Source organism: Balaenoptera ricei, chromosome 3 (assembly GCF_028023285.1).
Source record: "Balaenoptera ricei isolate mBalRic1 chromosome 3, mBalRic1.hap2, whole genome shotgun sequence".
NCBI classification, from domain to species: Eukaryota; Metazoa; Chordata; class Mammalia; order Artiodactyla; family Balaenopteridae; genus Balaenoptera; species Balaenoptera ricei.
In genome coordinates, this window is record NC_082641.1 from 59,688,171 (window position 1) to 59,715,324 (window position 27,154).

The 27,154-nt window shown below is 40.8% G+C and overlaps 1 protein-coding gene across 3 annotated transcripts in view; it reads left to right on the forward strand.

Annotated features, from left to right (window-relative positions):
* HMGCR (3-hydroxy-3-methylglutaryl-CoA reductase) overlaps nucleotides 1-27,154 on the forward strand; it is an 86,620-nt gene that overhangs the window by 44,004 nt on the left and 15,462 nt on the right. The window contains exons 1-2 of one of the 3 annotated variants that reach the window (XM_059916587.1): nucleotides 21,545-21,607; nucleotides 26,613-26,800. In XM_059916587.1, coding sequence (XP_059772570.1) covers nucleotides 26,636-26,800 — 165 coding nt within the window. In that variant the 5' untranslated portion in view covers nucleotides 21,545-21,607; nucleotides 26,613-26,635. Of the gene's footprint in view, nucleotides 1-21,544; nucleotides 21,608-26,612; nucleotides 26,801-27,154 lie in introns of those variants that run through there. The other 2 variants (XM_059916590.1, XM_059916589.1) reach the window with 2 other exon arrangements.

The following is a 27,154-nucleotide window of genomic DNA, read 5'->3' on the forward strand; positions in this document are numbered from 1 at the left end:
ATTCCAAACCATAAAAACTGAAAGCATTTCTTAATAGTTCCCATCTCACACCCCAGGCCCCAGTCTGAATTAAGTGCCTCCCATTTATCATACTGCATTGCAATAATTGGTTTACTTGTCCATTACCCAATTCAGGGACAAGGAACTGGGAACTCAGACCAAGACAAGAACTGCTATGTGTCCCATCCCTGTTTAGTTCATATTAAATGCTCAATAAGTGTAGAGTTCATAACAGAGGAGAGGGAACACTAAGTCCCCAGGATTGTAAGCGAAGACTCCATTCAATAGCTTTTATTATTCAACCAATGACTGATGTTTGGGTTACTCAAGACTTCCTTGTAGCTGTACAAGTCTAAACAACAGCAATTTCAAAAGCAAAATATTAAGGAAATGCACACCTATATTTTTTGGACTAAAAAAAGATAAAGTAGTAAAATGAAGATAAACCATAATATCCTCAAACAGTAGAGGACTTTCAGCTACATCCAATCTCTCTCTCTCTTTTTTTAATATCTTTACTAGAGTATAATTGCTTTACAATGTTGTGTTAGTTTCTGCTGTACAACAAAGTGAATCAGCTATATATATATACATATACCACCATATCCCCCCCACCTTGAGCCTCCCTCCCACCCTCCCTGACCCACCCCTCTAGGTCGTCACAAAGCATTGAGCTGATCTCTCTGTGCTATGCAGCAGCTTCCCACTAGCCATCCATTTTACATTTGGCAGTGTATATATGTCAATGCTACTCTCTCACTTTGTCCCAGCTTCCCCTTTCCCCCCGTGTCCTCAAGTCCTTTCTCTACGTCTGTGTCTTTATTCCTGCCCTGCCACTAGGTTCATCAGTACCATTTTTTTAGATTCCATATATATGTGTTAGCATATGGTATTTGTTTTTCTCTTTCTGACTTACTTCACTCTGTATGACAGTCTCTAGGTCCATCCACCTCACTACAGATAACTCAGTTTCATTCCTTTTTATGGCTGAGTAATGTTCCATTGTATATATGTGCCACATCTTCTTTATCCATTCATCTGTCGATGGACATTTAGGTTGCTTCCATGTCCTTGCTATTGTAAATAGTGCTGCAATGAACATTGTGGTACATGACTCTTTTTGAATTATGGTTTTCTCAGGGTATATGCCCAGTAGTGGGATTGCTGGGTCATACGGTAGCTCTATTTTTAGGTTTTTAAGGAACCTCCATACTGTTCTCCATAGTGGTTGTATCAGTTTAATTCCCACCAACAGTGCAAGAGGGTTCCCTTTTCTCCACACCCTCTCCAGCATTTGTTGTTTGTAGATTTTTTTGATGATGGCCATTCTGACCGGTGTGAAGTGATACCTCATTGTGGTTTTGATTTGCATTTCTCTAATGATTAGTGATGTTGAGCATCTTTTCATGTGTTTGTTGGCAATCTGTATGTCTACTTTGGAGAAATGTCTATTTAGGTCTTCTGCCTATGTTTGGATTGGGTTGTTTGTTTTTTTTGATATTGAGCGTCATGAGCTTCTTGTATATTTGGAATCAGGCTCCCTGACTTCAGACAATACTACAAATCTACAGTAATCAAGACAGTATGGTACTGGCACAAAAACAGAAATATAGATCAATGGAACAGGATAGAAAGCCCAGAGATAAACCCACGCACATATGGTCACCTTATCTTTGACAAAGGAGGCAAGAATATACGTACAGTGGAGAAAAGATAGCCTCTTCAATAAGTGATGCTGGGAAAACTGCACAGCTACATGTAAGAAAATGAAATTACAACACTTCCTAACACCATACACAAAAATAAACTCAAAATGGATCAAAGACCTAAATGTAAGGCCAGACACTATAAAACTCTTAGAGGAAAACATAGGCAGAACACTCTATGATATAAATGACAGCAAGATCCTTTTTGACCCACCTTCTAGAGTAATGGAAATAAAATAAAAAATAAACAAATGAGACCTAATGAAACTTAAAAGCTTTTGCACAGCAAAGGAAACCATAAACAAGACGAAAAGACAACACTGAGAATGGGAGAAAATATTTGCAAACGAAGCAACTGACAAAGGATTAATCTCTCTCCTTTATTTGGTCGCACCACACGGCTTGTGGGATCTTAGTTCCCTGACCAGGATCGAACCCATGTCCCCTGCAGTGGAAGCTTGGAATCCCAACCACTGGACCACCAGGGAAGTCCCCAATCTACCTCTCTTTTTTTCTACGTGGAATAATACTATATCTTGTTACATAACTCTAAACTCCTCTCAGGTGTATTTCCTCATCTGCCAACTTTTAAAGGAAAATGCAGGATTCTTTGGCATAGCATGTTATTTCTATGGTGGGCTGACAGTATAGTTGTTGTTATTGAGCATTTTATAAACATTCATCAAGGCTATTATTTTTCCTGCTACATTGGAGGGAACAGCTACAATGCATTCCAAAGAACCGTGCATCCTCATGATGGGACAATGGAACAACCATGCCTAGTTGTGTCGGGTACAGGGGAGGGGAGACCGTGTTCTACTAGATTTCCAAACAGCTTAACAGCAGCAACAGTGATGTTTGTAGGTGTGATAGTGGTGGTGGTAGGGGGTTTTATTTTGTTTTGTTTTAATATTTATGTGTTTTGGCAAGATCTTTTTTTTTTTTTGCAAGCTGACAGGTGAACTGTTCTTTGATGGCTTTACTGTTACATAGAAGGAAAAGTTTTTGTGTTAATAATCAGGCCACCAAAGGAAATTCAGAAAGAAAATCCATGCAGCAGAGCACGCTTTCCTTTTACCTGTATAATCCCTCACTGAAGGAAGCTGCATGATCTTTAGCTTGTTATTCTCCTCAGGATGGTGACCCTTCCCAAACTGAAGACAATATTCATGAGCAGATGACATAGGTAGCCTAGAGAGAGAAGTTGAATGAGAGGGAGAGCTCGTGGCTGATAGTTGGGAAAAAAAGGATTAGGGAGAAGTCTAATGAGGATAGTAGATTGACTAAGGCTCCAAAGCCTAAATGAGGTGTCCCTGTTTCTGTCACAACTTGATGGGCCCTTGCATTTATGGTGACACAAAGTCTCTCTGTTCCTGTCTTCTTACTACCAATCAACCACCTCACCCTCCACCTCAGGTCTACTACTTACTCATAGTTTCTGCTTTCTCATGGCTTCTATGTGCTGTGTTCTGAGTCTTTTGGATTCTGCTCCTGCCACCAATTGCTTGGCTCCTTCCTCAGACCTATAGTTCAAATTTCCTAGGAAGAGAATTGGCTTAACCAAACATTGTCCCCATTAGAAATAGAGTTTTCCTATCAGGGCACTTAATAATCATAGGGCTGAGGCAACCTATGGATTAAGGAAATACCTAGGACTTCTACAGTCAGCAAGATCTTTGTGGGGGAAGGTTCAATACTGCAATGTAGAAGGGGCCTGTGGACAAAGCCATAGCCTGTGGCTTGTCTGGTACTACAATATAGAAGGAAAAACTTGGGAAAGTGGGAAGGAGGGGGAGTCACAACTTAGATTTTGGTCTTGTTTCATTAGTTGTCTGTAGTCTGTCCCCATATATATGTCCTGCAGGCTGAGGGAAGTTCTGGGCCTGAAGGTTGGGAGTTTTGGCAGCATTTTTCATGTCTCTTGTAGTACCTACTTTATTATAATTATCAATTTACTTGTTTCAAAACACCAGATTGTTAGCTTCTTGAAGCCCAATATTTGGTCTTATTTACCTTTGTGCCTTCAGTGCCTGACACAGAGGAAATGTTTAATAACTGTCTATTGAATGAATGAACGGTTGTGGTTTGGAACCTGAACATTAAGAATGTTTCAGAGTAAGTTGATAGAGATCATACTGTCATGGTATTTTCCCTATTTTGTACTTGAAAAATATTAGCAGGAAAGACACAGTTCATCTTTTGAAATCTTTCATACAATTTACATAATCTTAATTCAACAAATGTCTTAGCTTACATTGTCTTTACATATTACGTTTTTTTTTCCATTTACCATTCTTTTGTATGTGGATTTCTAAATAATGATGTAGCCACGTAGCAGATATTTTTATGAAGTTCCATGGTCTTAATATATCATTGTCTACTTAACCACGTGCCAATTGTTAGATGTTGGCAGATGTTACAGTGTCCGTTAGCATAAAGAACTAGGATTCAATCAAATATTCACACATTGCAGTTGGTTGTCTCTTTAGTCTCTTTTAATCTAGAACAGTCCCTTCTCCTTTTTCTTTTAAAATGAGTTTTACTTTTGGGACTTCCCTGGTGGTCCAGTGGCTAAGACTCCACACTTCCAATCAGGGGGCCCGGTTCGATCCCTGGTCAGGGAACTAGATCCCACATGCCGCAACTAAGAGTTCGCATGCCACAACTAAGATCCAGCACAGCCAAATAAATAAATAAATATTAAAAATAAATAAATAAAATTTTTAAATAAGCTTTACCTTTTGAGGTCAGACCATGTTTTAAGACCATCCTTTAAACTTATTCCCCACCTCAGAAGTAGCACAATTCATTGTCTTGCACTTGTACTATTGCAGTTACCTCCTCACTCAAGTCTTGGCTCCATCTCTCCAATCTTGTCAACAAGATTATTTTTCTAGAGAACGTCCCATATCACCTTCCAAATCAGGCCTGGTGAACAAAGCCCTGCATCCTCCATGCAAATACGACTTGAGCTGGGTCTACCAGCATGAGTCTCAAGACTTTGACGGAAGCTACCAGACACTACTCTTCTCTTCTTGCTAGACTTGAACTTGACAGCTTTTGAGGCTGGAGTGCCCACAGACATCTTGCCACCATTAGGGAGAGCCTGGGGACATTGGGGCTGCACTTGGAGCCAGAAAAAGAAGCCAACATGGCAGAAGGCAGAGCAGAGAACTAGAGAGAAATAAGCCCTGGGAATATCTTTGGAGGCCTGAATCTAACTGAATAGAAGTCAGATCTTACTCCTGGACTTTTCAGTAATGTGAACCAATAAATTCCCTTTTGGGAGCAAGCCAGTTTGTGTTGGGTTTCCTATCACTACGTTCCAAAGAGTCCCAGTAGATGTATGTTTTAAAAATTTACTTTGACAATAATCACTGATTCTTAGTCACTCTTGGAACTTGAGCCTGAGCACCGTCAGTTATCAACATCCCACCATCTTCTTTCTGAATACTTGTTTTGTTTCATTTGCAGAGCTCTTCACTTCAAGGAGAGCAACTTACGCTTATGTTAGCTGATCTTTTTATGGCCTACATGTTTATATTCTATTATCTACTTGCTTTAATTGATTTGTTTTTTCACTCTGCATTTTCGTTGGTATCTCAAGCCTTTCTCTTTATCAGCAATTCTATATTTAATCCTCTCTAGTCAGTTCCTTGATATTTATAATTTATTTATTTATTATAATAAAACCATTATAATGGTTTTATTTTGGGACTCAATTCATTTCCATAGCATTGAAATCTCCTTCTTCAGCCCATTCTGTTATTTTACCATGTAGTCTTTGAACTTTGCTTTATTGAATTTATATTATTAATAATATTAATTGTTCTAGATTATTAATTGTTCTAAAATGAGAAAGTTTGAGAGACATTTCTTCTTTTCCTTGAGTTATATTGTCTTCTAGAGTGGATTTACTTTACATCTTTTGCTTGCTAGCTTCCTTAATTTAATTCACTTATTGCTTTCTTATAGTATGTTTCTCTAGTTGCCATGCCATTGCTTTTCTTCTTGCTCATATTTGAAGTGGGCTACCATGTCTAGACTCTAGAGCAGTGGTTTTTAACTCAGGGTGATTTTGCACCCCAGAAAATACGGGGATATTTTTGGTTGTCACACCCGGGGCAGGAGTGGGGGTGGTGGTGTTTGCTACTGACATTCAATAGGTAGAGGTCAGGGATGCTGCTAAACATTCTACACTGCACAGGGTACCCCACTCCCCTGCAACCAAGAGTTATGTGCCCCAAAATGTTAAGTGCTCAAGTTGAGAAACCCTGCTCTAGGGCCTTCTGTTCATCTGATGTCTGATCTATGATATGAAGGAATTGTCCTTGTTACTCTTCCATATTTGTCTTCCTTTAAAAAGAAGAACTTTCAAGCTGAACACTGGGTTCTACTCATTTCTCTATAGAACTGAAGGAGAAGGGAGAGTCCTTCTGGGGCTGCATGCACCTGTTATTATGGTACCTGGGCTTTGCTCTATTTTCTGAGATTTCTTATAACCAGGAAGCCTCTACCTGGTTGGAGCAGCATCTATTCCTGTGGCTTCAGATCACGTCCCGAATTCAGCATGAAACCAAGAAAATGATGAGCCCAGGCAGTTCTTCCTGCCTCTGTTGACATCCTGTGGTGATAGTGGCTTCTCTCTAGGGTTCCCTGGTCTATCTACTGACCACCTCAGTCCATTTCTCTCCTAACTGAAAGTTATTAAGAAATATTGGATCAAATAACCTAATTCCTCCGTCTTGCTTAATTGGGATAGGCTGGGATAGGAATGAAGAGAGGGGTTAGAGATAAAAATCTTCTCTTTGGTTCCTTGGTCACTACTTTTCAAAATTTATGACCTAAAGTTGTTTCCTTGCTTTATTGCTGCTGGTGAAATTTTTTCATCTCTCTCTCTATCTTGTGAAGATTTTGTCAGGTAGTAAGAAAAGGAGATTTTTGTGTTCCGCCCATCCTCTTTCTCCCCAGTTTTCCTACTATAGCAATAGGTATTAAGATATCCCAGACCCAATATTTTATTATCCTGATATTACTTTATTTTTTATCTTGGATGGCTACAAAACCAGGCCCACCAGGAAGCACTAGGCCTGGGCACTGGGTGACAGTGAGGAGCTTTATAAGCAAGGAAACATGATCATTTGAAAACTTTTCTAGAAAAGGTTTGTAAATACCGTCTAACCAGAAAGAAAGAAAAGAACTCAATTTTGAAACAGACAGGTCAGATGGGATTCTTTTCCAAGAAATCAGGCAAATCTGGCTGAGAAATGGCAATAGGGTCCTCAGGGATTGACCCTCAGACAATAGGTGCTCAAGAGACTGCTTTCCTCACATGCCTTTAATAAGTCTTTCTTTCCTTTGGGGCATGTAATACCTCTGTCTCTAATCTGGTCTGCTTCAAAGATTGTCCCAGTCTAATTCCACCAAGCTTTCTTAGGTATTTATAGAACAAGGACACTGGATGGGAGGAGGGAAAGAGATGTCTGAATCTCTGTTTTCTTGAAAGCGAAGCTTTCCCACCCTGATCCTAGTTAGGTTTTCTCTATTTCTGTGCTCTGCCTTCCCGACTCCCAGCTTGCTGTGTTTTCTTCTTCTGAGCAACAAATCAATATACTCACTTCTCAAATATAGTTTTCGAAACATATGGAAGAATCCACAAACTCTGTGGCTCGGAATCCAATCTTTCTGCCCTCAAACATGCATGGCACACAGCTGTGCAGACAGCGTGTTCTGATCACTGGCGAGAGCTTTGTACCTTCCAACGATTACCTTCGCTAACAGTCATTCCCTGAGAAAGGCAGCTTGAGGGCACCATCTGTCAATAGACGCAGTCTTCCCACCTGCACAATGCCCCAGGGAGAAAGGCTGAGGGAAGAGGTGTCTCCACACAGACAGCCCAGTCAAGAGCCAAAACACCCTGGCAGGATTTTGGGCCACAAAAACACTTAGGCTCCCTATAAGTGCTGCATTTGGAACATCTCAGCAATTTGTCAGACTCAAGTCAATACAGAGCTAGCAGCCGGACATAAATATCCATTTCTCACAGCCAGGAGAGGGTCAGCTCTACAAGTGCTGTTTATATGTGCCTTTGGCTTACTGGTTTCACTTCCACAGCTACGGTTCATGAGAGATCATAAAGCTGGCCTAAAGCAGGTGGGAGAAATTTCTGGCATTGTGGGCCAAGAGAGCGGAAGATAAAGAGGCAGGAAATGCTGTAGCACCTTTCTCCCCAGCTGCCTCCCAAACACTGATGTTCCTGGAAGGCCCTGAAAAATTCAAGAAATTCTGAGAATTTCTCCATCTGTTTAATTCCATATCTATACGAGCTACCATAAATTGGTAGGAAAATAATTTTGCAATTATGTTTTTCTTGCAATTCAACCAGTAGCTAACCCACTTGGGGTAAGCGGAGGAGATGTGACCAAATCAAATGGTCAGACCCTCATCATCCCTGAAGTGTCCTCTGGCTTCTGAAAGGTGGGAACCTGACTCTGTTGCAGACTCATGTAAGGTGTTTGGCAGCTTTTAGCAAATTGGTTAATTGGCAAATTGGCTTTTGAAGAAATTATTTTCAGGGACATGACCTAGAGCCCACTTCTCTACCAGACACTGGTCCCTCATCACCCACTCTGGCCCTTAGCATGTCACCCATTCCAGGCTCTGACACTGACAACCTGCTCCAGCTCCTAGTTTGCTTCCCAGGCCTTTGACCTCAACTCACAGCTGGCCAAAACCAACCACCTCAGAGCCATTAATCAACTTGCCTGACTTGCCTTAGGCCCTTCTAAACTCTTTTTCATCCTTAGCTATCATCCTTGATCTCTCAGAATCACTGTCTCTGTCTTTCTCAAAGCTGGTTGTTTTTAATTCCACCACCACCTGGTCTTGTTGACTCATTCTTCCAGTTCAAGGCTGCTACCCTCTGGCAGAGTAAGCTGGCCCTTCATTTTCATAGTGGGAAGCCTTCAGAGTCATTCTAACTCATCCTCTCCATTTTTTGTTCTATTGGTGTCTCTGAGCTGTTTTTACTCACAACACTTCTGACACCAAACGTGCAGTGTCTTTTCTGACACCACTTCTCCAACTCTCCTACACCAGCTGGCTGACCTGCAATTCAATTTAATTCTGATGCTATCTACCTGGAATTAGAATCAGAGCCCACAAGCTAAGGGCTCAGTCCCACAAGACTGCCCCATTTCAAATGCTAGTCTCAAGTCCCAGGTTGTCACAGGTGCTTCTGATCGATTGGTTATAAATTTGGGGGTTCCCATAAACTCTTCCTCAGGTTCCATAATTCACTAGAATGACTCACAGAATGCAGGAAAGCACATTTATTGGTCTATTATAAAGGGATACAACTCAGGAATAGTCGAATGGAAGATATGCGTAGGGCAGGGTTTGTGGGAGAGGGGGCCCAGAACTTCCACTTCCATGCCCTCTCTGGGCGCACCACCCTCCCAGCACCTTGATGTGTTCAGCAACCCGGAAGTTCTCTGAGCCCCGTCATTTAGGGATTTTTATGGAGGTTTCATGACATAGATATGCTTGATTAAATCATTGGCCATTGGTGATTAACTCAATGTCTAGCCCCTCTTCCCTCCCTGGGGTGGGGAGGACAGGGCATTGGGGGAGGGGGTGTTGAGGTGAAAATTCCAACCCTCTAATCGTGCCTTGGTGTTTCTGGTGACCAGCCCTCATCCTGACACTATCTAGGGACCCCAGCCACTAGTCGCCTAGTTAGCATACAAAAGACCCTCTCATCTGCAGATTCTAAAGGTTTTAGTAGCTGTGTGCCAGGAACCAGGGACAAAGACCAAATATTTATTTATTTTGATTATATCATAGTATCCCAAACAAAACAAAAACTAACAAACTTGCCTGCTAAATTTCTGAAACTGTAAATGAAGACATTTCTACTTAAGAGCAGGCATAATTACCCTATTTAAAGGGCAGTTGTCTTCTTTGGGTTTCTGGATCTGACAACATACCACCAATTATCACATACCAACATACTAAGTTGTTTAGATTTTTACATTATTTATACTTACATATACTAAAATATGCTGTCCCTTTGCCCCCAGCATCTCCAGGGATAATCCCTCAGTGGTCAGGCTTTCTCTCCATGACTTGCCCTGTGCCTGTGACCTCAATAAGAGTGGGCAGCCAATTCAACCTGGTCCAACCAACCTCTTCCATCTGAATTTGAATTGTGAGGCATAGAGACTAGGAGTTGGGAGGTGCATGCCATCAATAGCAGAGCTTTAAGCAGATCTCTCAACTCATGCTGTTGAGATTCCTACCTTCTGCTTGTTTAAATTTTACTTAGATTGCATAAGATCTGGTACTGCATTTTCATACCTGCATCATACCAGACATTGTTTTCAGCAAGCAGAAATGAGATATTTCAATGTGGTCGATCCATTGGTTGGTTAAGTAGACATTCCCAGTCCCCTCTCCCTTGCTGTTTCCCCCAAAAGAGATTACAAAACTTAAATATTTTATTTCTCTGCTTCTCTTGCATTTAAGGGTGGCCATGTGATAGTTCTGGCCAAAGAAACGTAAGTAGAAGTCTTCTGAAGAACTTTGGAGAAATTTTTTTTCTGATAAAAGAGACAGATGCAGTATGCCCCTTCACCTTATTTCTCCTTTGAACTATAGGGGAAGCAAAACTTTTCCTCAACCCTCTTAGAGTCTCTGGCTGGGCCTGAGAATTAAGTTGACATAAGACAGGTTAACAAGAGAAGAGTGTACAAATTTCATTTTTTACATCTACGTGAGAGACTTCACAGAAAAATGAAGACGCAAAAAGCAGTTACACCTAAGTGCTTATATACCAGGTTAAACAAAGAGTACTAAGTGTGGAAAAGTAACTAAAATATATGGGGAGGCTAAAGGAAGATAAGGGTTGATTTAACAAGATCTGTTTGTACAGGTTTCCCTTAGCCTTGACTCCCAATCTCTGGTGATAAGAATATTCTTTCCTTCCTGGTGTAGAGAGGGCATCTTCCACATGAAAGAAAAAGTGCTTTCAGGAAGAAAAAGGGAGGTCACAGTGCCTTTCCTGAATCTGCTATTTTTCAAGTGCCTCTAGCTCAAAATTATCCTTATGCCAAAGTGGTGTATTTGGGGATGGCACATTCTACTACTATTCAGAACCCAGATGTAACACACCTGGAGCTTCAGCAGCCATCTTGGAACCATGTGTCAAAGGCCAACAGAATTGTAGAGGTGCTATTCCTGACACTATTGAGCTACTGGACCAATGCTAGTAACCACCTACCTCCAGATTTCTTGATGTGAGAGGAGGAAAAATGTTTAAACCTCTGTGAGTTAGGTTCTCCATTACCTGCAGCTGAAATGAATAATTCAAAAGCAACTCATTCCTAAAGACTAATTACCCTATGTATATCCGAAGAAAACAAAAACACTAATCTGAAAAGATACATGCACCCCAAAGTTCATAGCAGCATTATTTACAATAGCTAAGAGATGGAAGCAACCTAAGTGTCCATCAACAGGTGAATGGATAAAGAAAATGTGATATATATGTAGACACACACACACACACACACACACACACACACACACAGACACACAATGGAGTACTACTCAGTCATAAAAAGAACTTTGCCACTTGCAACAACATGGATGGACTTGAAGGTATCATGCTTAGTGAAATAGGTCAGAGAAAGACGAATGCTATATGTTATCACTTACATGTGGAGTCTAAAAAATAAAAGTAATGAATATAACAAAAAAGAAACAGACTCACAGATACAGAAAACAAACTAGTGGTTACTAGTGGGGAGAGGAAAGGGGGGGAGGGACAAATAGGGGTAGGAGATTAAGAGATACAACCTACTATGTAAAAAATAAATAAGCTACAAGGATATATTGTACATCACAGGAAATATACCCAATATTTTATAATAACTATAAAGTATAATCTTTAAAAATTGTGAATCACCACGTTGAAACTAATAGAACATTGTAAATCAACTACATCTCAATTTTTAAAAAAATGAATTACGCCAGTGCAGAGAAAGTACTTCCTGGTATTGAGACAGTAAGCCAAAATGTAAATTTCACTAGTTCTATGCGGCCTTCAATTGTTTTCTAATCACTCTACATATACTCCTTAATCATGGGAACCATATCATCCACCTTATTTAAAATATCCACAATCCTTGAGCAGGGCTGGACCATCAGAAAAGTGTTTTTTAAATACAATATTCTTTTCATGAAGCACTAGGGCTCCAGATAAGGTACACCCCAGAATCTGTAACTAGTTTCAGAAAATAGTACCCTTTGGAACCAAGGGTACTGTTTGTTTTGTTGGAACCAAACAAAAAAACTAATGTGATTCAATACAGGCAGAAGTGACTCACCCTAAGAGGGAGTTATAGATGTGTCTGCAGAGAACACAGTGTTCTGTGTATAAGAAAACCGGAATACAGCCACTTGGCAAAAGACAAAATTGGATCTACACCTCACACCACGTACAAAAATAGACTCCAAAGGAATCAGAGATCTTAATGTAAAGAACAAAACCCAACAAGTACTAAAAGAAAACACAGATGGATTCCTTTATAATCTGTGTGTAGGGAAAAGCTTTTGAATTATAATTCAAAATCCATATATAATAAAAGACTACATTTAAAAAAACAAAAACAAAACCCAAAACTTTTGCATGGCAAAAATCACCATAAACAAAGTCAAAAGACAGACTGGAAGAAGACATTTGCAAAATGTATCACAAATAATGGGCTAATTCTCATAACAAGAAGTACATCTCAAATCTAACAGCAAATAGGAGGGTAACACTGACACAGATTAGAGCAACTCAGTAGGCAAGAAGGGATATATTACCATTCACTAGCTAGTTCTCATGCATATTAGGACTTCATAGTTAAATCTTACAGGCAGAAAGGTTCAAATGCTTACCTATCTACAGATAGACTCTTACAAGTAGTCAGGGGGTGTCAGATCTAGTGTGCAGAAGAATTTCTGTCAAATCTGTAAAAACAAAATATGCACTCTATATTTTAAGAAATACAAGGAGAATTCAAGGATACTTTTGACTCGGACATTTTCCCTCCTCACCTGGTTTTAAAAAAATTAAAAAGCCTTGGGATTCTGCTGGAGTTCTGATTTTTGCACTGATTTTAGAAAATAACTCCCACAAATAATATGCTTCCTCTGTCCAACAAAGATAAGATTTTACGTATTGGAATCATAGTAACTCCACCTGTATGTAGAAGCTTCATGAATTCCTGCTTAACCAGCCATCAGCCCTCTTGTCCTTTCTTTGAAATACTCAGGGCAAGAAATGTTTGTTGACTTCACTTGACTGAGCAAGTTCCTGCTTAACAGTATTTATAACCAGAGTCATAGTTTCACTATTGTTAGAGTCATCAACAAATATATATTGATCACTTTCCATGTGTAAACTAGAGTACTTGCAAGCTTAAAAATGTTGACATCCACCAGTTACAGGGACCAGGTCTACTAAGAGGCCAAGGACAACCAAAGTGAGGAAATAAGAGGCCTTCAGAATGTGGTTTGTGAACGGAATACTATTGCCCGGGCATTAGGAAGGAATTATAACAATTTCGGGGGGAACAGGGCCAGCTTCTGAAATGGCTTAGGGCTTGTAGTCAAAAGAGGCCCAGTAGGAATATAAAAGGAATGAAAAGGTTGGCATGGCAACCCATGATGCAGTCCTCACAGCTATGAGGTACCTCTTGCCACATCTCCTGCTCATGTGTCATCATCAGCTGCAATTCCTGGCAGGCTGAAGGCTTCCAACTTCAAGTGTCAACCATCAAGTCTTCCAACTTTTTTGTCTCAAGGCTTTTTCCAAAGCCTCGGTATCTCTGCTCTGCATACATGTAGCTGGAAGTGTGCCCCAGAAGGCATTCTCAACCAAAGAGTGAGGGACAAGTGATCCCACCTCACCACCACTCCCCCAACCCCGCTCCGCCATCCTTCAGAGGGGCATTCTACAGAGGGTCCCCAGCAGAACTGAGCCCCAGTTGCCCACAGTGGTGGCTAGCTGGATACTGGCCTTTCCTTCTTCCCTGTTATTCTTTGCATTCTTATTCTGACCTCCTAGGGTCATCCCCCAAATGAGTTATTGCACTAGGGTTTTTGACCCAGTCTTTGCCTTTGGGGGAACCCAAACCAAGACAGTCCTACTCTTGGTGAAGGAGGAATAAGATCAACTGAAAAAGCAGGTTGAAGTTTTAGACTCAGTCAGGCCTGCCTGAAAAGAATAGGGTACCAGAGAGAAGTGGGTCTATCATACGTGTTCAGGGGAGAGTGGAAAGAAATGCTTCTGTTATATTTAAGGCCTACGCAAATCAGAATGCCTTCCTTCTCTGTACCTGACTATACTTTTTTTTTTTTTTTTTTTTTAATTTTTTATTTATTTATTTATTTATTTATTTATTTATTTTATTTTTTGGCTGTGTTGGGTCTTCGTTTCTGTGCGAGGGCTTTCTCCAGTTGCGGCAAGTGGGGGCCACTCTTCATCGCGGTGTGCGGGCCTCTCACTATCGCGGCCTCTCTTGTTGCGGAGCACAGGCTCCAGACACACAGGCTCAGTAGTTGTGGCTCACGGGCCCAGTTGCTCCGTGGCATGTGGGATCTTCCCAGACCAGGGCTCGAACCCGTGTCCTCTGCATTGGCAGGCAGATTTTCAACCACTGCGCCACCAGGGAAGCCCTGTACCTGACTATACTTTTATCTTTTTCTTTTTACTGGAATGAGAAGGGCACCTAAAAACAGAGACCAAACAGTTTCACTCTCACTTTATTCCCTATTAAATGCAGTGTCACACAATGGCCAGATATTACAATCTGAGCTTTGAACTCTTTACCAAAATTGAGATTATTTGGTGGTCCAACCAGTCCTAGATTCCAAAATAAAGATGGCTCCTCTTGTGAGGAATAAAGTAGAGGAGACCTAACGCTTTGTCCACAGCCTGTAACCAAGCTCCTGGAGAGTTTCCAGAGCAACTGTTTCAATAAAGGACTGGGCAAGGTTCTGTTCTGGCTACTTGCATTACCTTCTTTAGGGCAAAAATTATTAGCCCAACTATAATTATCTTAACTTTCCTTGGTGTACATGGGTCAAACTTCTTCCTAAACGTGTATTTCAAAAGAACAAGCAAGCGGGAGTTCTGAACAGAGAGGCTTTGAGCAGTCTTTGCAGATGTTTTATGTTCTCCCTTGGGGAAGATAAACAGCCCATCTTTCTAGAGGAAGCACAGAGACCTTGGCAATACTGTTCTTTCTTTTTTTATTTTTTTAACATCTTTATTGGAGTATAATTGCTTTACAATGGTGTGTTAGTTTCTGCTTTATAACAAAGTGAATCAGCTATACATATACATATATCCCCATATCTCCTCCCTCTTGCATCTCCCTCCCACCCTCCCTATCCCACCCCTCTAGGTGGTCACAAAGTAGGCAATACCTTTCTTGAGAACAGAGGTTAGTTTGCTAATTCCACTCATTCTCCAGCAGAAGGGAAAAATTAGCTTTAGGGATGTTTGGACCCAGCTAGGGAGATTTTATCAAGAACATCTCATAACATACTGTCATTCAAGAAGCACAAATTCTTCAAAGCCTGGAAAGTGTAAAGTCAAACGGAAAAAGTAAGATTTTAGGGTTGAGACAAGGTCAGGAGACTTATCAGTGCTCATAGGGGCCCCCAAGACATGGGCTTTGAAAGCATCAATAACTCATTTCATTTCAGTCCAGCCGAAACAAATGTGGAAAGAACTGGAAACCTTCTCAAGGAGGCAGGAGTCACAGGCCTAAGAAATTTCAGAGAAGGAGGTAGCCATTGTGGTAAAAAAGCATGGAGATCATGGTAGGTATTAAACGATGCAGAGGAAAAAGCAGGGAAATCAAGACCACACGCTGGTTGAAAGTTGCTGGTAACTATTCATTCAGTGTTACAGGTGTTAGAGCAATGAATAAGACCAGTGAGGCCTTTTATTCTTTTTTTCTTTTTCTTTTTTTTTCTTTTGGCTGTGCCACTTGGCTTGCAGGATCTTAGTTCCCTGACCAGGGACTGAACCTGCGCCCTTGGCAGTGAAAGCACAGCCCTAACCGCTGGACCACCAGGGGATTCCCAAGGCCCTTTATTCTGAAAAGAGAGAAAGAGAGCCCTCTTTGCTAGTTTCACAGATTACGTTTTTATGTTCAACCATTTGTAGTATTATACATTTTTGGTGGATTTAGCTGAAACTCAAGTCTAGATGTTAATGAGAATTCCATTGACATTTCAAGCTAATGTTTATAAAATAACAGATCTTTGATCTTAGGTTTATATCTTTTGCTATGCCCGTAAAATCTTGATAGTAAAATTGTTTCCTGTTTTTGAGCTAAGTGATCAGCAACTGGTTTGGGTACTTACTGTATGCTCACCCAGTATGGGGACAATATGGAAGATTTAGAGGTGGGAGCCTTTCTTCAGTTTTGAGCTGGGCACATTGTTGCTGGAAAAAAAGGTTACATTCCCCAGCTCCCTTGTTGCTAGGTATGGCCTTGTACTTCTGGCCACTGAGATATAAACAGTGAAAAGGAGCTGACTCAGCTGGGAGGGGCCCTTTTTCCACCCTTTTGTTTTCATTCTGCTCCTTCCAGAAGGACTGAAATGCAGATATGAAAATGGAGCTCTAGTTGCCATCTTGGACCATAAGGTGACCCTGAGGATGGAAAACACAGGCTGAGGATGGTGAAGCAGAGAGACAGAAGGGTCTCTGAAAGCATCTTGCGCTTCCATGTTAATCCTAGATGAACTATTTCCAGTTTTCTTTACCCAAGAAAAAAAAGAAACGCTTATCTTGTTGAAGCCACTTCTAGTTTAGGCTTTCTGTTACTTGTAGCCAAATTCATTGCAATTTGTAGCAGATACAGTTAGGGTGCTATACACTTTTTGGGCCATATTTACGTACGAGCGACAGTACTTTCATATTAAAAGATGGCCTACTGGGGCTTCCTTGGTGGCGCAGTGGTTGAGAATCTGCCTGCTAATGCAGGGAACACACGTTCGAGCCCTGGTCTGGGAAGATCCCACATGCCGCGGAGCAGCTAGGCCCGTGAGCCACAACTACTGAGCCTGTGCGTCTGGAGCCTGTGCTCCGCAAGAAAAGATAGGCCACGATAGTGAGAGGCCCGCGCACCACAATGAAGAGTGGCCCCCGCTTGCCGCAACTAGAGAAAGCCCTCGCACAGAAACGAAGACCCAACACAGCCAAAAATAAATAAATAAATAAATAAATTAAAAAAAAAAAAAAGAACAATCATAAAACTGACATTTAAAAAAAAAAAAAAAGATGGCCTACTATTTGCAGGCCTGGGCAATTGTTCTTTGTCTCTTCTTTCAATGGAGTTGCTCAGGGAAGCTGAAGAGAGCCCCCTTGTGCCACTGTCCTTCTTTATTTTCTTTTACACTTGCCTTGTTTTTTCTCCCACCATTATAATTTCCTCCCTCAACTGGGAGCAAATACAAAGCTGAAGGAAGAGGTTGGGATTGGAAGAATGAAGGTGAACAGGAGGAAGATACTGGGGTCTTGACAACTGAGCTGGATACAGATTTTATAGTAGATGGCTCACTCCACTCTTATCAACTGAGACCAGGACCACGTTTATTATTATTGAAGGAGAAAAAGTGGTGCTCACACTTGGGTCAAAATGTGTTCTTTTTCTTTCCCCCTTTTATTGATCTCTCATTGACTTTTTTGGGAACCAGTCACCCTAGCCAAGAATCCCTAAGAATCTCAGGAATAGATGTTTACTCCTCATTATAGATATGCTGTTTCTATTGATATGCTGTCTGAGCATTCTTTTTTCCTGAGGATTGTAAATTCCTTTAAAAAAAATATATATTCCAATATATCTCATACCCACTCCCCAACTGATTCTACAAAGCTGGGGAAGGGCCTAAAGAGAGGAATGGGGAAACTGTAAAGAAAACAAACAAAATCACTGTTAAACAGTGAAAGCAGGTTTGGTGGACAGAAGAAATCTTTAATTGTGGGCACCCTCTCCTGCAGAGACCTTTGCTCCTAACTTCAAGAGAGGCTCCAGCTATTGATTTCTGTTTAGAAAGTTTTAGAAACAAAGAAGAAGCAGAATTCTAAGTTTTGCTACTGAAGTAAAATAGCAAAAAAAATTAAAAAAGAGTCGTAGCCAAGACTTTGGCCTACGTGAGATGCCACCAGTAGAAACTGGAGATCAGCCAACCTGCTCATGACTTCCTCACCTTTTAAATATCTCATATCCTACAGTACTTCAAGATTTCTGCCTAATTAAATGTTCTGCTCCTGTATCTGTCACCTCCATTCTCATGCTCACAATCTTGACTCTAGTGCCTAAAATAGCCTTCCTTCAAACCACTTCCTCCCCTTGTTTAAAACACCCTGCACCCCAACTCCATGCCCTACCTCTTTTCTCAGTGGACCCTTGGCATACCTCACTCAGAACCCTTACCATGTTATCTGGAAGGATACGTTTGTGTATGTTTTCTTATTTAAATCTGCACCTTGAGGGACTTCCCTGGTGGTCCAGTGGCTAAGCCTCCCCGCTCCCAATGCAGGGGGCCCGGGTTCAATCCCTAGGCAGGGAACTAGATCCCACACGCCACAACTAAAAGATCCTGCATGCCGCAACTAAGACCTGCCACAGCCAAATAAATTAAAAAAAAAAAAAAAAAAAGACTGTGCTTCCACTGCATGGGGTGTGGGTTCAATCCCTGGTTGGGGAACTAAGATCCCACATGCCGTGCGGCACAGGTAAAATATATATATACATATAAAAATCTGTACCTTGAGTGCCTAGCTCTTTGCCTAGCATAGAGTAGCTCCTCCGTGAATATTTCTTGACCTTGAGCAGGAGTGATAATCAATCACAACATCTGCCAAAAGCTAAGTGACCAGTTATCAGTTGTAATGTACTAGTTTAAAAAGTCATCCCTGAAATTAAAAAAAAAAAAATTTGTGCAAGACAAAGAGAGAAAATTACCCAAAGCTGGAAGATATAGATTTGAACACAGCTGGAAACTGCGAATGGGAAATAAATAAGTAAAACTCTTCGTTGATGTTATGAAAGGTCTTTCACAATGGATCATCAGAAGCTTCAACAATCATGATATGTGCTGATACTAAAGATAGCACAGTGGAGTGGTTTAGAGCATGTACTCAGGAAATGGACTTCAGAGTTCATATTCCAGCTATGTAAACCTAGGCAGATTACTTAACTTCTCTGTTTCTGTAGCTCCATCATTTGTAAAATGCAGATTCTACTAATGCTTTCCGAATGTTATGAGAATTAAAGGAGTTAATATAAATAAAGCAGTTAGAAAAGTGGCTAGTGCATAGAAAGAGCTATATAAAATTTTACTACTATTGTTATTATTGTTCCTGTTACAATTCCTCATCCTAAAGCATGGCCTATGACAAGAAGAAGAAGGAAAAGTGACGGAGGGCTAACATACTTATATAAGTAAATACTAAGAGCTATGTGGATAAAGATGGCAATGTGGGTTATTCACTACTTTAAATTTAGATCTCTTAAAATTGTACTTTTATAACCTCTTTGCTGTGAGGGTAAACCCACAAAAGAAGAAAGCACATAGATTCCTTTGTCCCCATCCCCCCACTTTCCCCTTCTATGTGTGTCCTTGCCAAATATTGTGATTTATCATTAAGTACAAATTATTATTTAAGTGCATAAAGATCCTTTTGACATAAATTGGGAATCATATAGAAGTTGTTTTAAGAACATAAAACTAGACAGAGTTTCTTTATTACTTGCTTTTGAATTCATAATCTCACTGGAGTTATTAATTAAGCCGAGTTTGGGAATACAGTTTCCAAATCTTGGTCTAAAGACTTTTTATTGAAACACCTTCATAATCCTTATTTGAATTTATATTAGTAAGCAGTTGTATAATCTGTAACTTATAATTCTGAGATAGCTGGTCCTTTTGACTTCTGGGGACATTAAAAGTACGACAAAGTTTCTAGCTCTGAGTACTTACAGATCTTTTTTTTTTTCTTCTTCTTCCTTTTGATAAGACTCATAATAGGATACTTTAATTTTTGGTTAGTTCCCCTTAGTCTTCTTCACTGTGAAAACTCTTTCCTTCCATTAGGATCAATTCAACAAATATTTAACAGTCATCTAATTTTATGAAGGGGTATAAGGTTCATAAAGGAAGTTTCCATGTCTGTCATGTTGCTGCTATAACTCCAGTGCCAACCAAGGTGTGTTGCACATAAGGGGTGCTCGAAAAGTATTTCGTAAAGAGATATGAATAAAGATCCTATACTGAAGCAGTGGAGGATAGTAGAACCAGTATAAGTTTTAGATCTGGGTTCAAATCTCAGTTTTCCAAATTATTATCTATGTGATCTAAAGCAAGTTGTTTAACAAACTCATTTTTCCTTGAAAATGGAAATAATATCTATTTCATAAGGATTATGAGAATTTATCAAGATAATAGTTTATTAAAACTCCTCCTGAGTGTATAGTGGGTATCAGGGACTGCGTTTCAAAATATAGGTCTTTAAAAGTTGAGGGGATTTGAATTCCTGTTCTTAAGAAATTTCCACATAATAATAACATAGGTCACAGAATATGGACATGTTATGGGTGTTCAGAGTAGGGAGAGATGACTGTATTTGAGGGAATCAGGAAACGAGGTGACATATGAAATAGTCCTTGAAGGAGAGTTAGGATTTCAACAGTTGAAATGTGCAGGCATGTCCAGATTAAACAGAGAACATAAACAGGGAGCAAAAAGGTACTGAGTGTGACTGAAAAAAGGTCAGTTACTCTTTTGGCTGAAATGTAGGGTTGACACAGGAAGTAGTGAGAGATAAGCAAGAAATGTGGGGTAGGGCCATATTGGGGTTGCCAGTTTCTTTAATCCAGTAGACAATGAGCAACTCTTGGTAGTTTGGGGGCAGGCCAACGGAATAATAGGATTGGAAGGTGGAAGCACCTAAGAGTGGAGAGACCAGTTAGGAGAGGCTATTGCATTATTTCAGGCAAGAGATAATAAAGGTCTGCAGCAGGGAGGTGTCAGAGGGAAAGCAGACAAGACAAAGGAGGCACATTTCAAAGCGAATGGACAGTCTGTGACTAGTGCCTTGTGCTGTAGGGAGAGAAGGGGGGAAGAGAAGGAGGGAGAGAGAAACCCCATGACTGGAGCCATTTACTATTTACAGGAATGGGTAAATCACAGGAAAGTGTCGGTTTGGGTTTCGGAAATGGGTCAGCTTGAGGTTTGGATTGCTCCTTGCTGCCACCTTCCCTTTTTTACATCCTGGTTTTCAGGGCCACCTCCACCTCTCTCCACTCAGTAATTGTGCATTCTATCCTTGACCTGACCCTGCGTTTATCTTCACGCCCCAATTCTGCTCCCTACTACTCCTTCCCATTGTACTCTCACAGCCACGATGACCCCAGCTCAGGTCCTGGGCTGTAGGACACTCCACCCGCCAGACCCCCTATCGTCTTCGCCTAGGCAGCTTCCATGCGTGCGCCCCCACGGCTCTGTGACCAATAGGCAGGCCCTAGTGCTGGGATTCGACTGGCTATTGGTTGGCTGAGCCATGGTGAGAGATGGTGCGGTGCCCGTTCTCAGCCCGGGTGAGAGCTGTGGGCGGTTGTTAGGGCGACCGTTCGTGACGTAGCGCCGTCAGGCCGGGCAACCCCCAGATGATTGGCTAGACGATCGGACGATCCTTCCTTATTGGTCACAGGCTCGTCCGGCTCCGAGCGTGCGTAGAAGCGAAGGTTTCTTCCGCTCCGCGTCTCCGTTGACTGGAGACGCGCGGAGCGCCAGCTCCCGGGGACTGTGGCTTCTGGTGAGATCGGGAGGTGAGGAGGGCGGCGGTGGGCGGGAGCGGGTTAGGGTCGTGTAGGTGGCGGTTCTCGAGCTCCGTCCGGCCCTGGAAAGGGGCAGCCGGCACCTCCTGCCGTCCCGGGGGGAGCTGCGCTGGCGGCTTTGCCCGGGGTGGCGCCCCGGTCCCGCGGGGACTGCGAGGAGACGTCCTTGACGCGCGGCCGGCCGAGTGGCAGCCCGCATCTATACCGGGGAGCCGGCGGGCCAGGCTGGGCCAGAGGGGCGGGCGGCGGGCCGGCCTCTTCTGGGCTCCCGTCGCCATCGGTAGACTGGCGGGGCGTCGCCGCGTTCGCTGGCCCTGTCCGAAGTCGGCGGTGCTGGCCGCGCAGTCACGATCGTCGGGGCGGAAAGGGTGCCAGGCAGGGTGATCTCGGAGTCCCCTTGATTCGAGGAATGCTAGTGGGCTGTGGGGCAGCCAGGCCCGCAGGTCGGGGAGGGAACGCGAGAAGATCTATCAGGTGTGGGCGTTCACGCCCAGGCTTGCTGTTCTCACTGGGTTCACGCCCTGGCGCTGCTGTTCGTCAGCACCTTAAATGCTGCTGACTAGCTCAGAGCCGTGAAAGAACCGTGGATCTGCATAGATGCGTCCGGTTATTTCCAGGTGAAACGGATTGAGAGGATGCAGAGCCCAAGGTAGAGACTTGCCCAAAGACTTCAACGATTCTTCTTCTTCTTCTTCTTCTCCTTTTTTTTTTTTTTTTTTTTTTGTCAAGGGGCGTAGTCTCCTTGGTGCTGATTGCTGATGTCCTTTAGTCCAAAGCTTGTAGGTTTTTCGGAATATTTGGTTTTGGTATTTTGATAAAGAAAAACGTAAACGTAACTTGGAGACTCACAAATAGAACAACAGTCAGTTTTTGTAGTAGGAGGAGTTTGATGTACTCCATCTTAAATGGTCGTTTGAAATTTTTCAGGTCTTTGAGGACATGCCTTCTTAGACTTGGTCCTGAAAAGTCATGGGAAACATCTGTTTCCAGGCCGTACTAAGTAATCGTGTAAAATTTTAGCATCACGCAATGTAGAGAATGTATTTTTTTTGTTTGCTTGTGAATGAATTTTTTTCTCCGTGCAATGAAAGACATTTTTTGATTTAGAGGTAATCTAGCAAAGGCCCAGAGTGTACTTTGGGGATAGACTGGATTGTGAGGGCCTGCTTAGTGGTAGTGTCTTTCCAATTTGTGATAAACTTGGCAGTAAAGACAATGGGAGTTAGTAATATGAAGGCTTAAAAAATGTGCAAAGATTACATCATTAACATGTGAAAACGGTTGTGTGTGTGGCATAAGCATTTCAAGATGAAGTGTGCACACGCATACGCATGTGCATGTGCTCTTTTTATTCTTGTATGATCTAGTTTCTAGGCCATGGATAGATAACCACATCTATATCACTATCTATTTAGGTTGACCATATGAAATTGCTGATATTTGACATTTGACCATTTTTCCCATACAAAAAATAGTTTCATATGGTTCACTTAATACTTGCCTTTGTTAAAGAACTTTGGAGCTCTAGCCTCATAAGTGAATAAAAAGATACGTGACTTACAAAGAGGCACACCATGTCATAAAATTGGGTAGAATCCAGGTTTCCTGATTCCAGTGTGAGAATTTTTTCCCATAGGATACTGGGTTGAGCAGCAGAATTCTAGATCCTGTTGGAATTAAAAATGACTCAGTACAAGACATGGTTTGTTTGTTTATTTATTTATTTATGGCTGCGTTGGGTCTTCATTGCTGCGCTCGGGCTTTCTCTAGTTGCGGTTGAGCGGGGGCTGCTCTTCGTTGCGGTACGTGGGCTTCTCATTGCGGTGGCTTCTCTTGTTGCAGAGCACAGGCTCTAGGTGCGCGGCCTTCAGTAGTTGTATAGCTCACAGGCTTCAGTAGTTGTGGCGCACGGGCTTAGTTGCTCCGCGGCATGTGGTAGCTTCCCGGACCAGGGCTCGAACCTGTGTCCCCTGCATTGGCAGGCGGATTCTTAACCACTGCGCCACCAGGGAAGTCCCCTACATGTTTCTTACCTTCAAAGAGACAAAACGTACACAGCAGTTAATTTGAGAACAGTGTAAAATAGTGTATAATCAAATACTGGAATGTGTAGCACAGGAAGAGTGCTGAGTGGGAGGAAAGAATCAGAGTAGGATGCCAAAGCATCTTTTTCTGCAATTGGCCATAGTAGGTGGTTTTTGTAGCATATTGAGTTAGAGTTTGGGGATTCAATTTAATTTAAATTATCCATTCTTTTGAATAATCTGTGAAATGTTTGCAGCATACTTCAGTCTGAATAAGCAAGGCATACATTGCCTAACTTGATTTTTTTAAACTAAAATTTATTTTTATTGCAACATGGCCTAAATACTGTACTTTGAATTGGCATGAGCTGTCCCTATTGCCTGCTCGTGCCACTTGCAACTGCTGATGAAGTTGGAAGATTGGATTCCATGGCATTTAAATGATTTGCATAATCACAGGGAAATGGGGAGGGTGCTAGTGGGAAATGTGCAATTATAGTTACTTTTGACACACCTTTGTACATTTGGTTACTCATTTTGTATTTCCAAATAGGTGAGGTTCTCTGTGTTTGGGGATGGTTTATGGGATCATGTCACGGGATCATGTGTAAATCTTTTCCGGAATGTTGCAAAGATGACTTTACACCTAGGAAAGAAATGTCCCAGAATTGACAATGCTACCATGAAGCTTTTGAGGGAAAACATAATGTCCCTAATATATAATTATACATTAATAATGCTAAACCTATTTGTGATCAAATTGGGATGCCTTCTTGCTAGCAGCTCAGATTTTAATTCAACCGAATTAACTTTTTAATAGTGAAGAATACATTTTCTTGATAAGGGAATATTCTAAATTGAGAGGGCTTGGGGGGAGAGAGTGTTAGAAACTTTAACCTAGTTTCAAAAGGTGTTTTTAGTTAATTCATTTTCTGCAACACTGATGCTAGTTGATCCTTTAGACTAGTTTATACGGTTTTGTTTTTTTGTTTTTAAATATAAGGAAGTTATGTGATAGAAGGCTGTCATGAAAATCTAGGCTCTTATGAGGCTTTTAGTTGAAATGAAGTAGAGTTCAAATCTAAGATATGATTAATATTCTCCAATACTTTAAGTCCAAGTCCCTGCTAATTTAATAGAAAGTATGTTTGTTATTGTTGTTCATTTTCCAGGATAGTATAGGAAATGTAGCCTCTCTTCCCCACCCCATCCCCCCTTAATATGTTCTCTGAATGCAGAGAACTGGGGGGCTTGAAGTGGGAGAGTTATATCCATATCTTTAAAAAAGTCATCTTTAGGTCTGTGTCAAGATGTGTCAATAAAATGCATGCTACTGTAGCTTAAGAATTTATTTTTAATTAGCAGGTATTTGTTGAGCAACTGCTATGTATGAGTGCAAGGTGCTGGAGGATGAAGTGAGCAATAGGCCTCAGGGAGGAAGGTTGAAAAAGCCTGAATAAACACAGGCAGATGCATGCCACATTTATACATTTCAGTGACCCGCCCACCTTTTAAAATTGAGACCCACAGTAAGAAATACATTTTATGTCGGAAGCCAGTACATACACTCATATGTATAATTTCATGAAATGTAATGTTTCAAAAAATAATATCTACCCATACCACATGTCTTACCCACAGCTTTTTTCTCTTTTTCCTTTTATTTTAAAATATTTGTTCTGACTCATATACTTGATTTCATGATCTCATCGATCCAGTGAAGGGTTGTGACCTGTGGTTTGGAAACCAGGCATCTATTTGGTGGCCTGGTGTGGCTGAAATGTAGAGAATAGAGAACATTGAGTGATGCAGTGAGAGGTGACGCTTAGTAATTGCTTTGGTTTGTAAAAGCATCTCTTATTTTCTTTTCCCTAACACCTTAAATAGATTAATGCTTTATTTTCCTTAATTTGGTGCCTTTTTATTTTCTTTCTTCAATAAATGAATCACTTTCTTAATTATTACCATAAATGTGAGATTCATTTGAATTCTTGATAGTCTGTCAATCAGTGGCCTTAAAATTAAATCTTAATTGATTTTTATGGGTAGTTAATATGCTTTATCATAAGCATTAATTTTAGTATAAGAAGTAAGGCTTGCAAGTGCCTATATTAGAGATTAATAACTACACTAGATTTTTTAAAAAATCAGAATATCAAAATTATTATTACTATTATTTAGCCAGCAAACATGGAAAAGTTTTGCCATGGTAGTCATTAGGTCAAAATAACCCATATTCTGTTGGGAATTTTTGAATGCTATAGATGTCTACTTTGGCCAGCCATCCTCTTATTCTAGTACTGTTCCAGCATTTTTATTAACTGCTGTTAAAGTTTGGGAAAAGACCTCTGGTGACAGCAACATTAGGAAGGTTTATTAAACATTTTGCTAGTGACATATTATGCCATGTGTTTTATGGAATGGAAGAGTCTAATGGACTCCTGCCCTTGAGGAGCTTTATAAACTAAGGTAATGATTTACAGGAGGACACCGAACAAGTGGATTGTTTGGTATTTACCTTTTGCATAACTAGAATGTAGAGAATGAAGAGGGTGCTTATATGCGTTTTGTGTCAGGGTAATCAGAAAATAAATGTGAATGGTTGTTTCTCACTTTTGTTTTGTGCTTTATTGCTCTCCTCCTTGCCTCAGATAATAATCGGGCTGAGGTATTATTTGGTTTGATCTTAAATGCTCGAATTCATACAACTGATAAGAAAAAGCTGCTTTTAAGTTGTTTGTTAGTGAATAATAGAGGATTTAAGTGTTGTGAGTAAAGAAGTAATAACAGTTCTCTTATTTTAATTTTGTAATTATTTTCCAGAATTATAAGGAATACTGTCAAATAGTATTATTCTTAATATACAAGACACTGCATACAAATCAGGGTTTACAATGCACTTTTCCTTAAAATGTTTTCCTAAGAATACAGTGAGCTGTATACTAAGTGTTCATACTTGATATTCCTTCCAGGATCCAAGGATTCTTCAGCTACAATGTTGTCAAGACTTTTCCGAATGCATGGCCTCTTTGTGGCTTCCCATCCCTGGGAAGTCATAGTGGGGACAGTGACACTGACCATCTGTATGATGTCCATGAACATGTTTACTGGTAACGATAAGATCTGTGGTTGGAATTATGAATGTCCAAAGTTTGAAGAGGTTTGTGAGATTAATCTGATTATTGATTAAAGTAAATACATTTTGAATTTCTAAGAGTGTCTCCTTTTAGAGACCACATAATCAAAAAAACTTAATGAGTAAAATTTTTATTTCAGTATTCATAACTTTCATTTACTTATATAGTATGGAAATGCACTGGAAATACTTTTCTTTTGCTTTTGGTATACAAATGAGTGTAATTGACTTTACTTGAGAAATATAGCTTTCATAAGTGACTAACAGTGAAAAATGATCGGCTTAATAAACAGATTGTTTAAAAATTGGGAGTAAATTTTTGATTTGCATTGTAACATTTTATTTGACTTGTGCCTAAATTTATATTATCATGACGAT